Here is a 17146-nt window from a genome sequence, read left to right on the forward strand (position 1 = left end):
ATCTATTTGTAAATTCTGAGTCTGAGAGAGTAGGTGGAACTGTACTACTATACCAAATGTCAATTTTCTTTGTGGTGTAATTTCTTAGATATTGGAAGCTGAAAAATTAAGAAAAACAAGGATGCACGAAAATGGACACATACCCCCCACACACCAAAATGTCCATATCTCGAAAAGTTTTCATCCAATTAAATTAAAAATGTACAGTGTGCCTATTGAATAATCACGGAACAATTTGTAAAAACTAAAAAAAAAATTAGTCTGAGGTGTGTGGGCCTTTTGTGAAATGTCATGGAATGAGCCATAGGAAAATTTGCCATGACTTTACAGTTTTTTTTTTTCCACCGTACTTGAGTCTGAATGGAAATTCTCTGGTTTGTATCATATCACATATGCAGAACGTTTTGACACATTTGAATTTTGACTACTGTGAATGACTGAATACCGGAGATGGGCACCAGCAGACCCCTACAAAAGTGATGAATTTTAGTTATTCGTAATAACGTTTATTAAATTAATAAATGATAAATGTGCATGAAGGCTTTAGTATTTTATTTAATGAATCAAGAAAACTGCTTACATTTTACTTACAGAAACAGCCGATTTATCAAAAACATTTCACATTAATTAACACTAGTACAGTGCCCGTCGGAAGTATGTATTGCGATAGAAAAGTGGGAGGGTAAGCAGCTTTTTCATGGATGGCCAAATGAGGTTATAGAGAGCTACCACTGTAGAGAGCTAGGACTGATGGCATCATCACTGAGTCCGTTGACTCAGGAAGTGGGGTGGTTGCACTCCCCGTGAACCAAGCAGCAGCCATGTTGAAACTCTCAGGTCAGTTTCATCCTGATCCGCAGTGATATTTGAGGAACACACACACAGACAGAGACTCCTTGTTTTTATAGAGATATATTAGAGCTCAACATACTGAGTGAAGATGAGGGTCCAGATCTCTTGCAGCACCCAACCAAGTTATTACCATTGTATTTATATTCAAAGCATCATTGAATAAAAATGTGACAATACACATTATTTCTAAATTAATTTCCCAAGTTAATCACAGAAAAAGCATATACCATATACAAGCATATACAAGTTATACTTTAGCAATTGACACATTTCATATGCTGGCCTATTTCTGAATACAATGTGATATTCAACAAGTTTTTTAGGCTTAAAAAAATTCATATAAATCAAACAAACAAAAAAAAGGTGCAACACTGCACTGATACGAGAATACAATTTAATCAAAACAAGTCTAACATTTCAGGCACAAAATAAAAAATAAAAAAAACTAAAAACTAAAAAAACATGGATCTAAAGGAAAACTATTTACTCAAACCAATATTGACGTCAATATTTAATTTGAAGTCTAAAAGAAGTTATATATATATACAATAAGCTTCTTGGAGCATATAACAAAAAACAGCTCTTATTAACAATTACACAGGGTCAATCCACAATATGGTTCAATACATTGAGGATTATTTAATTGTCTTTTTGATCCATGTGAGTGTTTTAGCTGAAAGAAAAGCGTAAACTCCAGGTTTATCGATTATGCCACATTTTCGCCCAAAAGAAGTAATTCCGACCAAGGCGTTGTTGCACAGTAACGGCCCTCCTGAATCCCCCTACAGAGAAAAAGACACACCATCCATTTATATATGACAGTGGATGAATCATGATTGAAATGTTAAAGTTCTTCTACGGACTAACCTGACACGTATCGCCTATGTTTTTACCATCACCTCCGGCACACACCATGTCAGAGGTGATGACTGGGCGATGATTGTAGAAATCAGGAGAGTTGCATTTTTTTCTGTCCACCACAGTCACTTTCGTCGACATTAGGACGTCTGACCATTCCGTGGAATCGCTGGCGGTTTTCCCCCATCCAGCCACCACACATCTGGTCCTCGCGACTGGATCTTTGATGGTCTTACCAAGGGGCAACCAATTCACTGCCTTGGTTTTGTTGGCCGGTTTATCCAGCTTAATATATAAACAAAAATAAATAGATAAATAAAAGGAAAGCATAGATAATCATTAATCAGCCATATTTTTTCTGTGAAAAATTTATTTTTTATTTCCAATGGGCACGCCCATTCTCTATTGCAACAACGCATCATCAATAGGGTAAAACTAACCTTTATAAAACTAATTTAAATCCACTCTACAAACTTCAGAAAAAAACCTTAAGATTTGTTCATATTGTAGGATTTAGGGATCAAACAAATGCGCTGTTTTCAACATCTCACTCAATGAAAATTCAAGAATTTAAATAAATTTAAAAATCTTGTTGGGGTTCTAATGGAATCTTCCAAGGTATAAAGTCAATATTTGGTTAAAAAAAATTGTCAAAATTTGCTAACTATTTCTGATGTAATAAATAAAAAAAAAAAGATAAACGCCAATGAAAATATTACCTTTGTCACTACCTTACTTTAAAGCCAAAAGTTATTTTTGCATTGGTGAAGGGTCCTGATGAATGTAGTTAGAGTTACTCATGCTTGGTATAGGTACAGATAAACATCACAAGCAACTTCTATGCTGCCACACACGAGCGGTTGAAGCTTCACTGTTTAAATTGGACGGTGATTATGGTTACCATGAGGAGGGTGCAGACAGCCAACATCGGGGGCAGCCAAGTGGCTGCAGGGATCCTCAGGTAAAAACGGGAGCATCCGAGCAAATCGCCGGTCATAAATAGACAGTGCAGCGGCCGATGTATGTGTTTCTCAGTTTTGCAGATAAAAAAGAAAACACGTGCGCACCTGGGAGCCCCTTTTGTGTCCAAGTGTTAAACAACTATTACAACGGTACTGATTAAAAAAGGAAAAAAACTACAGAAAAGCCCCCTACACTGGTTGAAACACAGCGTAGGGGGCAACATCACACCGTAGGGAAATCAAAATCACAACATTGCAGGTCCCTACGCTCAACACCGCTGGCAAAAACCCTGGTCTGCGTTTCATTCCTACTAAGAAGCTTTTCCCAGATTTTCAAAATCCGTTATTTACCTTAAGCAACATGAAGTCATTGACTTCTTTTTAGCATCGTACGAGGGATGAGGAACTCGCTTTTTCACACTTATCTTCTGTCTGAAGTTCTCCTCTTTACTGATGGAATGTACCCCGAGAAGCACCTCCTGATGCTGAGAGAGAAAAATCACGCCACACTTTATCACAGTTCACATACTGGGTGTGAAATAGAGCATATTATGTTGTTAAGAGAGGATGTGGTAACAAGGCACTCGGTTGGTTTCAGTAGTAACACATGAGTTAAAATACTGCTCTGACTTAGAGGTGAACATTAAAGATCATTTAAAGTTGTTGTAAATCTGCTAAATACTGGACACTTGTATTACTGTACTCCTTCAAAAAGAAATCACCAATAGATTATATTCCAATAATAAATAAGATGTTTGATAATTAGTCTACTATTATTTTAACCCATCAGGGTTAGGGAAAACATGCAAACTCCACTGAGACCATGGCCTTAGTTGTAGTCTTTTGACTAAAATGCAACTTAGTTTTAGTCAAAATGTATTCATCAACACCATTTCAGTTATCGTCTAGTTTTAGTCAACTAAATGACATTAAGATTTTAGACTAAACATGTTACAGATATAGTTGACGAAAATATAAAGCACGAGTGTTTAAGCAATTTTTGAAGATTCAACAACCATTGATCAACCTGATATTTGATGGTATTAATGTTTGTAAAAACACACAGATTCAATGCAAATCATTACGTAAAACCACATCACGATCATGAGTTCTGATCTGATTCCGTCCCATGTCACAAATATAGTGTCTTTTTTTACTAGTCGACAAAAATATAATTATATTTTGATATAGTTTTCGTACACATGTTGTCTCTTTAATTAGTCCATAGTCTAGTTATTGTGAATTAAAAAATAAAAGTGTTTATTTGTACGGACAACCCCTGGTGCTATTGGTACGGTTACCGAAGTACAAGTACATAGCTTCTTAGGGTTAGGGTTAAGGTTAGGTTATAACCCAATATCACCACAATTTTTAGGATTAGGGTAGGTTTAGGGTAAGATTTAGTATTAGTCACGTGACCTGAACTGGCCAAATAGGGGGGACTGCGTACCGATAGAACGTTGGTATGTTGATACGGCAACCCTACGGATAGCCACTGCCTAAAAAATATTTATTCCATAAAAATTAGGCCGGACATTTTTAGTCAATATAATTAACATTAGCTTAGCTTCAGGGCAATGAACTTACAATCTCTTTCTTACGCTCGCCTCTATTCTAACCACCGACCAATTTCCAGATGTGAATTACAGTACTCCCGTTACTGTAATTGACTTGCTTTTATGGGTATTTTTTGAGTATATTCTAAATCTGTAATTTTACTTGTACGTTTTAAATAAGTAAAGTAATTCATTACATATATATATATATATATAGTCACATTGAACGTAATCCATATGTTCTTATGTGCCATTTTTGATCAAGCCCAGCCACTTTTTTTTCATTCAGGTTGTGGTTTCTACCTATGTTCCTTTCACAGTGGGCAGCAGTCAGCACCCATCTTGGATCAATCAGAAACGCCCCCACAGACGGGTTCTCTGGTCACCAGTAGAGCCATGTATGGCAGCGAGTGAGCTTTCACTTCATTTTCCTCCAATTATCTCTGATCCATGGCCTGAAACAAAACCAAGACACATAAGACATAGAGTGGACCCCTTGTTTTATCAAACAAAAAAATGATTCTTTAACAAGTGTCTCACTTGAGTGGAGCAGCAGAAGAAGCCCCATGAGAGGAAAGCCTTCACATCTTTAAGACAAGTCATCTTGTCTTCTTAGATCTAATGAACAATTGTTATGACACCTTTGATGAACACAGATGCTTATATTCTGTCCGACGGCCTCAGAGGATGTGGTCTACCATGGAATTGCATAAGTGCAGCAAATTGTCTACAGATAACACATGAACGGATGAATGCATTTCTCTGAAGACTGTGGTGACATTACAAGCATTCGTGAGAATGTGGCTGTGCAGACGAGTTTTTTTTTCCACAACAAAATTCACATTATGACAGGATTAGGTAGAATTAACTTTAAGGGTGGGAGTTTAATTCATTTCATTAGTGACACATTCAGGACAGTACATGAGCAAAGGGAAAAGCGTCGTCAACAAAACATGAGAATCAAAACGACTGTGCAATGTATTCTACAATAAAGGCAAACATAACTTCTTTTAATATGGGGGGCCGATTGTAAAGTTGTGCATGCTAAAATAAAGTGCAAACTGTTAGCAACGAACCACGTTTAAAAAACATAGGTGATTTTTTTTTTATGTTACATTTGACCAGATTTACAGAAGTATTTGTGAAATTTGTAATATTCATTTTTCTTGTAAAAATATGTCAATGTTAATGTACATTTTAAATGTTGAATCAAACATTTAAACATTTACATTTAAGATTTATATTCAACAATTCGACATCTTGAAATTTATACTGAACATCTAACATTTAACTACAAAGTGATGTGTTACACTGCCCTCTCTTTTTATATCCTTCCCTGAATAAAGTCTAGCTTATGTGACGGTTAAAGTTATGCAACATAATAAATGTATTTATTATTTATTTTTTCAACAATGAAAGAGGCACAGTTGTTGCAAAAATCGCAAGATCGTGTTAACCTATGACAGCATATGCAGACATGGTGAAAAAACAAACACACAAAAAAAAACTACAAAGTGCATAAAACATTGAGGAATGACATTCTTTCACTTTGCCAACACTAATAATAAAAACTATTGAGGAAAAGATAAACGACAACTAGGTCACACATGCAGAAAATGTTTAAACAATCATAGAATGCACAGAAAATCACATTAAAAACTATTTAAAAAAATACTGTATTTAACTTTATTTAAAGTCCTGCAATATGAAAAACAGCTTACATCAAGATCACTTTTTAAATGAAGAAAGAAAAAAAAAAAACAAACAAACATGAAGCATTCAACCACAACCAATCGTCCTAAAGTGTGAAGAATAAGAAGGCTAGTTTGTCAGAGGAATGTTTTTATTGTGAAAACATGTCAACATACTAAATGTAAGAAAATATACAATAGGTTGAGCATGATGAAGTAAATTACTCCTAAAAGAAAGACACGATGATGAGCAATAAGATTAGATTTTTCACAATTCATGTATGACTGATCAGTGCAACTCAGAAATTCTGCTTTATTTTCAGTTTTCATACCAGGGAAACAGGTCAGCGAATAGCGTGCATGACAGGAGGTAAGAAATCGTTGGTTTTGTCTTTTGGTGAGAACGACTGCAGTGAGGTCAGAAGAAGTATATACTGTGTGTGATTCTCAAGAATCAGACAACCACAGTGTGAAATATACACATGTAGAAACACACACACACGCACACACACACACACACAGAAGGGTGAGACCAAATGTGCTTCGAGATTACCGTCAACACAAACTACAAGTCCCAAATGTGAAAGCACTGGTCTGCTCCCACTGAGTAGATTTGATCCTTGTTCTGATTTACAGCCACATGGAGGACCCGCTGAGAATGACCTGGAACACAAAAACCCTTCTTAAATCATTTCAGAGCTTTATTTTTAATAAAAGGAATAGCACTGGGAGGTACAACTAAACTAAGCAACCTCTGCATAAGTTTAACAAGGATTATTGCGCTAAATTCCTACAATAACTATGTTAAACACTCACTGAAAAAGTCATAAAAGTTTAAATATTGTTAAGAATTTATTTATGATAATTTCATCACAATTCATAAGTTTTGTGTTAGTTCAAGAGTACAATTTAAGGATATGTACATGGCAAAAACTTTGTTATGACGTCACCGCTAACTCATTACTAAAGAACTGCATTTAGGTGTTTATAAGATACTAGTACAGTGCCCGTCGGAAGTATGCATTCATATAGTGGTAGGAGTAGAGTTGTCAATTATGGCCCAAATGAGTATGTGTTTGAAGGTTGGATGTACAAAGACGTGTACATACTCAGTACTCTGTAGTGTTATAAAGGGGTATATTTGCGGGTGCAAAATAAAATAGCGTGTGCTATTTCCCTGGTTTAAATCGATGGGACATGCGGATGATAAATGTGTTTGTTTGGTTTTTTTTTTACTCATTTCTATATTTTTGTCATTCGGTGTATTTTTCTGTAATGTATGTTTTTTGGAGTCATTATGTGTATTTTTGTATCTTTCTGTTGTCTTTTGTGCATTTTTTGGACATTTGTTTTTTGTTGTCATTTTAGTGTGATTCTGGAGTCATTTTGTGTATTTTTGTTTCTTTTTTGGTGTAGTTTTGTGCATTTCTGTTGTCATTTTTGTCTATTTTTGAATAAATGTTTAGGTTTTTTTGTTTTATTTTACTAATTTAGTATATTTTTTATTATAAACAGATTTGTGGTGAGGGCGTGTTTTGAGATGTATGTGTGTCCGTGTATGTGTGTGTACCTTCCTGTAGCGCCACACACACGGGAGAGGTGAAGACGAAAGTAATGTGAGTGAGATTTTTGTTACTTATGCTCATCACTATTAACTCATAATACAAGCTAAAATACATTACCTTGTAGAGGCTCCAACTCCTCCTCCACAGCTCAGAGGCCCCTCCCCTCTCTCATGTCCCATCCCGTCGAACCCGCCAAAATAAAATGAAAACGTTTTGAAACATAATCACCAAATAATCACTAAAATAATGGATGCACACACTCGGGCTATGGGCAAGCTGCGCTCCACACATACACATGCACACAGAAGTTTTCTTGCGTTTATAGATATATGGACACCTTTATACATTGAAAACAAATCTAGTGGTTACGTACACTCCTTTGCAACCTTAATGGACAACTTCTTGCCCCCATATGAAATGAGAGGATTATTTATATTTGTAAAAGATGATGAATGTTATTCCACAGACGAGCCCGATGATATTTATCACCTTGGCGTTCCTCGATGCATATTGTACATTAATGCTGCTAGGTAGGAATATAGCCACTCCCAGGCTCATTTTTAAGATGTGTCAACAATAAAGTATCAATAGAATATTGTTTACCTAATCAGCTTTATCTCATTAACTGTTTAAAGTATGTAAATACCAAACTCACACAGCGTCCAAGGTAGAGATTTTATTTTGGAGGGGTCATAGAAGAGAAAAACAACACTGTAAACAACACAGCCAGTTCATAATATTTTGTGAGATGTCTCACTATGGGATGCACATTATAGTGATTGAGGCATCTCACTCATATTACTCATAGAATTGGGGTTATGTAAATAACCTAAAGTTTTCTCCTGAAACATTTCACACGTATGTTTTGAGTTTTACCATTTGAATCTCTGGGTGCCCCTCAGGCCCTGATTGGAGGAGTTGCACAAACGCACATGGACATGTGGGGGTGAAAATAGTAACAAAAGCTTTGACGAGATTCCAGTGTCTCCTCTGCCTATCGTGTTGGCACCTGGGATCACTGAGTAGCGGTGACAGCAATGTAAATGATGATGAATGTTATTCCACAGACGAGCCCGATGATATTTATCACCTTGGCGTTCCTCGATGCATCTTCTGCGCTTGTTGAGTCTCCAACAGCATTGGCATTCTCTGCCTGTAAGAGAGTTATTAAAAATAAATGTACACTATAATGCTTCTTCATGCACAAGAGGAAACAACATTTGTACCGTGTTGATAAATCACAAGGGTATTGTTTTAAAACTTTAAAAGAAATGTAAATGCATTTAAAATGAAACATAGACGAGGTGGCAGAAATAATGTGGAATCAAAATCCTACATCGAAGTAATCTAGTTATTTGTATGTTCATAATACCATTTGTTGTTATTTAGAAAATATGTTGCATATAAAAACAAGAAATAGGTCTTGAATGCTTTCTTGTAATTGGGTGTGGCCTGAATGCATACAGCAAGAGGTTTTGTAAAACAATGAGATTGCTAGAGTAGCTCAAAATACTTAAATAAGTGACTTACTCTGCAGGAGCAAACAAGGGCTGCAATCCCGAGAGGAAGACAGCAACAAAATGTGGTGAAGATGGACCAAAGGAGGTGCGATGGGGCAGCTGAACGAGTCCTGACCTGCTTCCATAATGTCACTGAGTCCTGCTTCTTGTGAAGTCTGGCTTTTAGGGCAGTGACGGGTATCTTTACGCTCACTTGTATTCTTCGAGGGGGTGGTTTCAATCTGTCCAACAACAGGAAGAGTTTCCAACTTCAAAGGCAATCATGACTGTTTTCTGTTCCTTTTTTGACACTACTAGTGCAGTTCCCATAGCATGTATGTTGCTATAGAAAGTGGGAGGTTAAGTAGCTTTATCATGGATGGTTTACATTAGAGCTTTAATTCCTCTTTAATTCAGAAGTAAAGCTAAATCCTCTTTAAACTGGCCTTGTAAACACTCAATTCCTAATGCAAATATAATTCTGAATTACACTCACACACACACACACACACACGTACGATTTTTAAACGTATCCTGAGTTACCCATGACTACCTGTCAACATTGAGCTGTTCTGCAAAGCTTCATTTCATATAATAATTCATGAACGGTATCATTGCAGTCCAAACAAAGTCCATGTTGCATACCCTTGAACCAAGCAACAACCATGTTGAAGGTCTCAAGTCAGTCTGATCCTTGAGGAAACACACACACAGACAGACACACAGACAGACAGACAGAGGTTATTTGTTTTATAGATAGAAGATAGATGTTAAGGTTTCATTTATTCAGGCAAGTTCTTTTCAGGAGGTTTACTTTGATCTCCAGACATGTTTCGACTGCTGAACTGCAGTCTTCCTCAGAGGCGTCTGCTGATTGCTTTGATGTATCCTCCATTCCAATTATTGTTGCATTGTCCCAGTCTGTGACGTGATTCTACATTTCTTGCAGTTTATCACTATTGTAGGCATGCATGAGTTGGTTAAGGAAATGTGTTGAAATACATCCAAACAAAACAGAACGGATGCTGTTTGGTGCCTTTTGGTGACTTCTTTTTTACTATTTTTCCAAGTGTGTGGTGGATGGGGTATGAAAGATGATGGTGAAATATACAAACCAGTGAGGCTGTGGACAGAGCTGAGGGAGGGACAGTCCCAGTTCCAGTGGGTCAGCTGGTGATGAGGACTTCCATGTCCTGTAATCAGACATCTCTTCTTTTCAACCCATCGTAGGGCGCAAATCTGCAAAAGGGGAGTCTCCATGAGAGGCCGACCCTGTGTTGTGTCCTCATTATGAATATCTCACTGGTTGTTACAAACACCTGAGAATTTGTGTTGACAGAATTCACACAACGACCTGATTGTGTTTCCCAGACTCTCAGCTCTCCATCCTGCCACCCTCCTCCTGTGGCGACTACCGTACGCTGCCACGGACACCATCCCATCGCCTGAGAACAAAAATAACGAAACTTTCACATGATTGAAATTTTCAAGATTATCCATGCCTTTTTTTTTTTTATATCACTTTAGTATTTCAGCAGTTGTTGAATTAAATCAGAGTATAGAGCAGGGGTCACCAACATGGTGCCCACGTCACCAATGAGCTCCAATTAAAATCTGATTTACTGGCCAGGCTTCAAACCCACAAAGATAAAAACAGATGACAGATGTCGGTCCCTTAGTACATACTGATGCATTTTATACGTTTTTGTATTAAATTAACATCTTTTAATTTGGTATATGGGTTGTGATATGTGTTTAAATAATAACGCAAAGTGGATCTTCGAAAAACATTACATAATGGTGGTTAAACGCACAACATGTTTTACGATTATTTAAAATGGTTAGTGGCTAGTGAAATAGGAACATGAGTATTTTCTGTGAAATGTAATGAAAATGAAAACAATTGCATAAATTAGGAGAAATTAAACTTAAAGTGAAAACATGAAATGTATTGTTTAATAAGTGCTTTTTAAACTGGTAGCCATTTGGACTATTCAATAGCTTTGAAGTAGCTCGCAGTTTCAGAAAAGTTGGTGACTCCACAGCTTAGAGTGAGTTTTAATTCAGGTTTCTGCTTTAGATAAGACAGTCTACAGCCTGCTAGTGGTTTCCCCGTGATGCGTTCTGATGTCAAGTGTCTCAGCTTTCTTTAGAATTTCTCTTTGGTATAAAGTGGTGTGTTGATTGATTATTGTCCAACTCTTGACATTTAAGTCAAAGTATTTGGCGTAATTTGACTGCCCTCCATGGAATGAAATGCAGCTATTAAATCGAATTTTGCTTACTTGTCACCAGACTGGCTTGACTACGCAACACAATAAGCACAATATACACAACTATAACATCACATCTCACTATCACTTCAAAACAGTCAACTCTTCCCCACCCCTTCCATTTCCTACCCTGACTCCCTCTTCCCTATTCCCTCCCCCCTCAGCTAGATGTAACACTGCCCTCTCCTTTTATATCCTCCCTTTAATAAAGTGTTTCTTACCCTTCCTTGGGGAGGGCTGGTGATGGTCACAATCATACAATAAATAAATTCAATTATTTAATTGCAATAACAAAACATGAATTGCTTGTCTTAAAAAGATTGCACTTCATGTAGTGGTGACCTTCGACAGCATGTGCAGACAAAAAAAATAAATACATTTGCTATTGGCTGACATTTTGGTGGCTTCTTATGTCACAAACAACCACTGTAAGCCCCACCCCTCTTATCAAAAATAGTGCAGTCTGTTGGGAGCAGGTGTGATTGAGATAATTTAGAATAGACAGGTATAGTGAGTGTTGAGTAGGTAGCATAGATTGATCTTTGGAGATTTTATAGTAAAGGCTGGGTGTATTTTAACTGGTCCAGAATCCCATTTTTTGAACATCCAGCCTAGACGCACTCAGCCAAAACCTCAGGATTCTGTTACTCTTTAAATCTTTCTTATTAAATTAATTTCTGATACACTCAAGTTCACGTGAAGGCTTTTTTAATGCGTTTTTCATAAGAAGACTTGACGATTCCACCAACCTTAACAGCGCTGGGCTGTTTCATGGAGGCGATTGGTTGTTGCGGCCGCGTCAACCCTGTGATGTTACCATCCCAGATATGAAGGAAAGCCATCTGCGGAGCCACTGGCCAGCCTTTCCTCTCCTGGGGACCACTGCAGGCTGCAGATCCCCTCCTTTTGGACACTGGCAGCGACCAAAGGTTGAGAAGCACGAGGATCCACGTGGTGGATGTGTCCCAAGAACAGAACCGCTGTGAGACACGGGTTCAATTACATTTTAATTACTATTACATCTTCAATTATCCATGTTCAATTACAACTCAATTTTGATTACGGTGACCGGCAATTCCAACTCCAAAATTTCCAAAATTTATTACAATTACGTTCTCAATTACTAAAGTCCAAATTCAATTAATCACAATTACCAAACCTGAAATAAATGAGCCTATAAAACGTAACCTTCCTCTGTGTTAGCTTTCTGTTAGCATCTCTTGTGATAACGGGTTAGTTTTGATCCGTGTCTTAAATCAGCTGTAAAATACACAAAAAAATATAATAAATTTTGTTTTTCATCTCTTGGTTGTCTTGCTAGGCTTCCTTATCAATGAAAAGATTAGTATTAATATTCTTGGTGTGGGCTCTGAGCCTTTTTTGTCTCAGTATACCCCAGAGTTCAATTTTTTTTTTTAATGGTAGAATTATCCTGAAGACAACTGACAGGTAGAAAATTGATATGAAACATATTTTAATAATTGTTAACTACATATGTGCAAGTCATGGAACTGTAACATGGTTCCAAAGGTTTGCATTTAATTAAATGTAATTGACAGTTTATACAGAATTTCCATGTCAATTCCAAGTACAAAGTCAATTATACAACTCAATTACAATTCAATTACGATTAAAACAGTAACAGATTATTTTTCAATTACAATTACAATTATAATCATAATTGTGAATAATTAGAAGATTTGTAGATTAAAATTCAAATTGACCCCAACCCTGAGACAGGGACCACCATTAACTCTATAAACACTGCAGTTAGATAGACTTTAGGTGACAGAAAATGTTTAAGTTGTTCACATTCAGGCAGTTTTTTCAACATGGGGGCAGGATCCCATGTGGGGTCGCCTGAAATTTCTGAAAAATGAACAAAAAAAATTCTTAAACAACTGTATTTCTATGCTTTCACTTTGTGAAATATAAATCTAGTTCAACTAAAAATGGAGTAAAGAAAAAAAAAAAAAGACTCAAACATGATTGAAAGCAAATTCTAGAAATAAAAGTCTTTGCGGTCGGTTGATGTCAAAATTGGGTCTTGACCCAAAAAAATGTGTAGAAGCACTGCTTTAAGGGAAACTTTTGTCAGGTGAGATCTTAAAAAAAAGAGGTTTTCGCTTTAGTACCTGCTGAATAGTTGCTGTTTGCAGGAAACGGCCCCGACCACAGACCAGTGTGAAGGTATATGTCTCATATTCTGCTGGTATTCAACATCCCACAACTGAAGTTTCAAAAAACAAAAGACCCCACAAACCGTCATCCTCCAGTGTCACAAGTTTACACTTCCTCTCGTCGACCACAAGCTGTGGTACACATTTTCCATCTTTTGTACTGATTTATAATAAGTTCACTATACCTGAACTTCCCCTTGTCTGGTCCCAATGCAGAGTGCTGTGCCGTCCCTGCTCCAGCACAGGCACGTGATGGAGTGCATGTGATGGCGTTGCAAACCTGGATGTGGATCCAAATGCCCCTCCAGGGTACGGGTTTCTGAATTCCAAAGATACACAGACGAGCCCAATGCTAGAGCAACCGTACCATTACAACTGCAGTCCAGGAGATTGGTGTCTGAAAAATAAAAAAGATGACAAAATACAGGACGATTCAGGCACTGTATTATTGATCATGTTTAAATAAACAGACTCAGATCAAGAAATAAAAATGACATGAGTGTTGTTTGTTCCTACAGACTAAATATGTTTATCCTCCACACAATTGAGAATGCAATAAACTCACAGTAGTCATTCAGCAACCTTCCCTGGAGACATAAAGCGCTTTTATTCAGAGCTTCAAATGGCAGAGAATCACATCTTCTCTCTTCATAAGCTGCAATGACACAAACACATAAACACCACAGAACTGTGCACTTAATAGTAAAAAATAAAGTTCAATTAATTACAAAATGTGTAGATTGGAGTTATACAGTAAAAGTTAAATATATCAATTGTTCAAAATGCTAAAAAAAACAATCAGAAAAGACATTAGTCTGCTGTTCAGAAGAGCAAAGCCTGTGTTTTACCTGCCTGTATTGTTCCTGCTGCAGTTTTCCCACACCCATCTCTGCAAAAAAGTGATTTAAAAATGTATATATATTATAATTTTATAATCAACCCTTGATTAATAATAGCAACCTAGTAAAATCAACCCTTAAATCCTCGTCATGGTAAAATTACTGTACATCCTGCTAAGTGAGAAATCTAAATGTACAAGGACAGGTTACGATATGGATTAATGCAGGGGTTCTCAACCTTAGGGTCATGACCCCATTTGGGGTCACAAGACATGAGGAGGGGGTCGCCAGATGCCTTCAAGAATCTATGAATATTTTTTGAACAATTTGAGACAATTTTTGCTTATTATTTATCATTTCTCTGCCACTACACCAAACTTGCCATATTTTAACCTATTTTCATCACTTTTTCTTGCCATATTTTTGCTTCTTTTAAAACATTTTTGCTACATTACTCTTATTTCTGCCACTTCTTCATAAAATTTCAATGCCTTTTCTGCACATTTTTTCACTTCAAGACATTTTCAGCACTTATAACCCCATTTCACCACTTTTCCCACCTAATGTTGCATATGTTGAGCCATTGTTGTCACTTTTAACCTTTTTTTCCCCCATATTTCATGCTTATTTTTGACAATTTAACATTTACCATTTTTCATGCCCATTATAAACCAGTATATCCAATATATTACCTCTTTTTCTGTCTTTTTTGGCCACTCTTGCAACTTTTAACCAATTTCTGTGGTTTTTAAAATCACAATTTTGCCACATATTCCATAATTCTTGGTCACTTTTAACCAATTTTATTTCTGATTAAAACAAATATTACAGCTTTACAATAACTATATACTATGGCGCAATGATCATGAACTTCCTGGATAACAATGGATATTATTCAGATAAATAAATAAATGGGCTTTCCACAGATTCATAGAACAATGAACCATCATTTTGCTGACTTTATGGATGGACCCCAAAAATCTCTCCCATGTATCCCCCTTATAGATGGCCCTGTCTCCACATGACTATTCTTCATAGTTCATGTCTGTGTTCATCCACCTTCAGGTACAGTGGGGGTCCCTGATCCTTTATTTTGGGGGCCGTGGGCTGAAAAGGTTGAGAACCACTGGTCTAATGAATAAAGAAGATCACGTTTAGCTCAGTTTTTGAAGCTTGGACCCCCACATTCCTGAACAACTTTTGTTAACATGATTCACTTCTTGAGTGGGGGTGTGATGTGGTGAGGTGGGCAAAATGTTTATGAACCAACCTGTTCACCTGTCGCATTGTCACTGGGAGCCACTGGGCTCAGTGGTTCGAGCGGCTCATGGTGGTTTCCTGATAACGACAAGCCTGAATAAGAATAATGCTTTACGCTCATGTGCTTCAGTGATGACAAGTTTGAACCAATAATACACAATGTTATATTTTGTTGTAATGTCCAGTATTTGTGCATGCCTACTGTATTTCTGATGCTGAACTATGTTATTAAATATAATGTATAACGTAGTAAAAGTTAAAAAAAAAAAAAAGCAGCAGCTTACTGAGTGTATCTCCTGCAGGACCTGCTGAGGTTCTTCATGGGGACTGGGTGGTGGTGAGTCCAGATCCAGCCTCTGACAAACAGAGTCAAACTCAAAGCTGGGCTCACACTGCCATCCAGGGCCACTGCAGGGACCGGTGTACTGGCAGCAGCAGGGGCCCCCCTTATGCTCTGCTTAATGATCCATCTCCTGAAACGTTTGTAAGTCACTTGGAAGGTGTTGATTTCTCCCTGAGAAAATCATAGCAAATAATTGAAACATTTCAAATGTACCTCAAAGAAGGCATTTTTTAATGCATTTGATTAAAAAAAAAATAGAATAAAAAATAAAGTTCAATGAAAACACATTTGTCAAATTAGCTATAAACTTATTACTGTATATTATTTTAAAGAAGCACTTTTGAAGAGTCAAATTTTTCTGTAAAGCGTGGTTTGGAAATCAGTCACATAGACTTGTACATACATTTATTTCACCATAACCAAATGCTAATTCTTGTAACTATCAAAAAGTTTGAGGTCAGTTTTGTTTGCAGAGCTCCAAGTTATGTTACCATGTAGTTACTAGGTCATCCTGTGTGTTAATGACTAACTGTGAGTAGTTACTATGGCGCTAATGTGGGGCGGTTACCATTGTTTGTTTCTTCATTGTGAGGGACAATAGCACAAGTAATACGATATCTATAGGTTGTCTTTTTACTGCCAAAGAAAACACTAATGCATCTACTTTTTGTCTTGCTGTACAATTGTATTAATGTTTGGATTTTATTTTACCAGGAAGTCTGTTGAGATTTAATTTCTTTTGTGAGGGAGACCAAGGTCAATAAATAGGCTGAACACAGGAATTAAACACATTTGAGCAGAAATGAAATACTTAATCATTACTATCATTTTCAACTGAATGCCTTGCTCTAGATGATGCTCTAATAGTAATAAAATAATAAATTTTATTTTTTTCACGGCATACCCAAGTTCACCAAAGAAGAATTGTTAAACAAGTTAAAAACAAAAAAACATACAATAAATAAATAAATACCATTCACAATGAAAATGAGCTGAATAATAATAATAATAATTATTATTATTATTATTATTATTATTATTATTATTATTATTATTATTATTATTATATGATAATGATAGAAGAAGAAAGAAAGAAGAAGAAGAAGAAGAGAAGAAGAAAGAAGAAGAAGAAGAAGAAGAAAGAAGAAGAAGAAAAGAAGAAGAAAGAAGAAGAGAAGAAGAAGAGAAGAAGACGAAAGAAAGAAAAGACGAAGAAAGAAGAAAGAAAAAAGAAGAAAAGAAGAAAAGAAGAGAAGAGAAGAAGAGAA

At 36.5% G+C, this 17146-nt stretch overlaps 2 protein-coding genes across 2 annotated transcripts; both read right to left on the bottom strand.

The window, feature by feature from the left end:
* Positions 1 to 537: 537 nt before the first annotated feature.
* Positions 538 to 4846, bottom strand: LOC114469400 (granzyme K-like). Its single transcript, XM_028456904.1, is given in 7 exon segments — positions 538 to 1634; positions 1720 to 2024; positions 4532 to 4583; positions 4585 to 4653; positions 4655 to 4683; positions 4769 to 4795; positions 4798 to 4846. Coding segments are annotated over 7 exon segments (663 nt in total). The 5' UTR covers positions 4832 to 4846; the 3' UTR covers positions 538 to 1487.
* A 1311-nt stretch (positions 4847 to 6157) lies between these two features.
* On the bottom strand, positions 6158 to 15934 carry LOC114469401 (cell division cycle protein 20 homolog B-like). Its single transcript, XM_028456905.1, is given in 13 exon segments — positions 6158 to 6582; positions 10099 to 10222; positions 10303 to 10428; positions 12006 to 12092; positions 12094 to 12225; positions 12227 to 12236; positions 13392 to 13486; positions 13622 to 13833; positions 14002 to 14091; positions 14289 to 14325; positions 15546 to 15613; positions 15820 to 15851; positions 15927 to 15934. Coding segments are annotated over 13 exon segments (1119 nt in total). The 3' UTR covers positions 6158 to 6484.
* Between the last annotated feature and the right edge of the window lie 1212 nt (positions 15935 to 17146).

The sequence above is a fragment of the Gouania willdenowi genome, chromosome 9, assembly GCF_900634775.1.
Source record: "Gouania willdenowi chromosome 9, fGouWil2.1, whole genome shotgun sequence".
Taxonomy (NCBI): Eukaryota; Metazoa; Chordata; class Actinopteri; order Blenniiformes; family Gobiesocidae; genus Gouania; species Gouania willdenowi.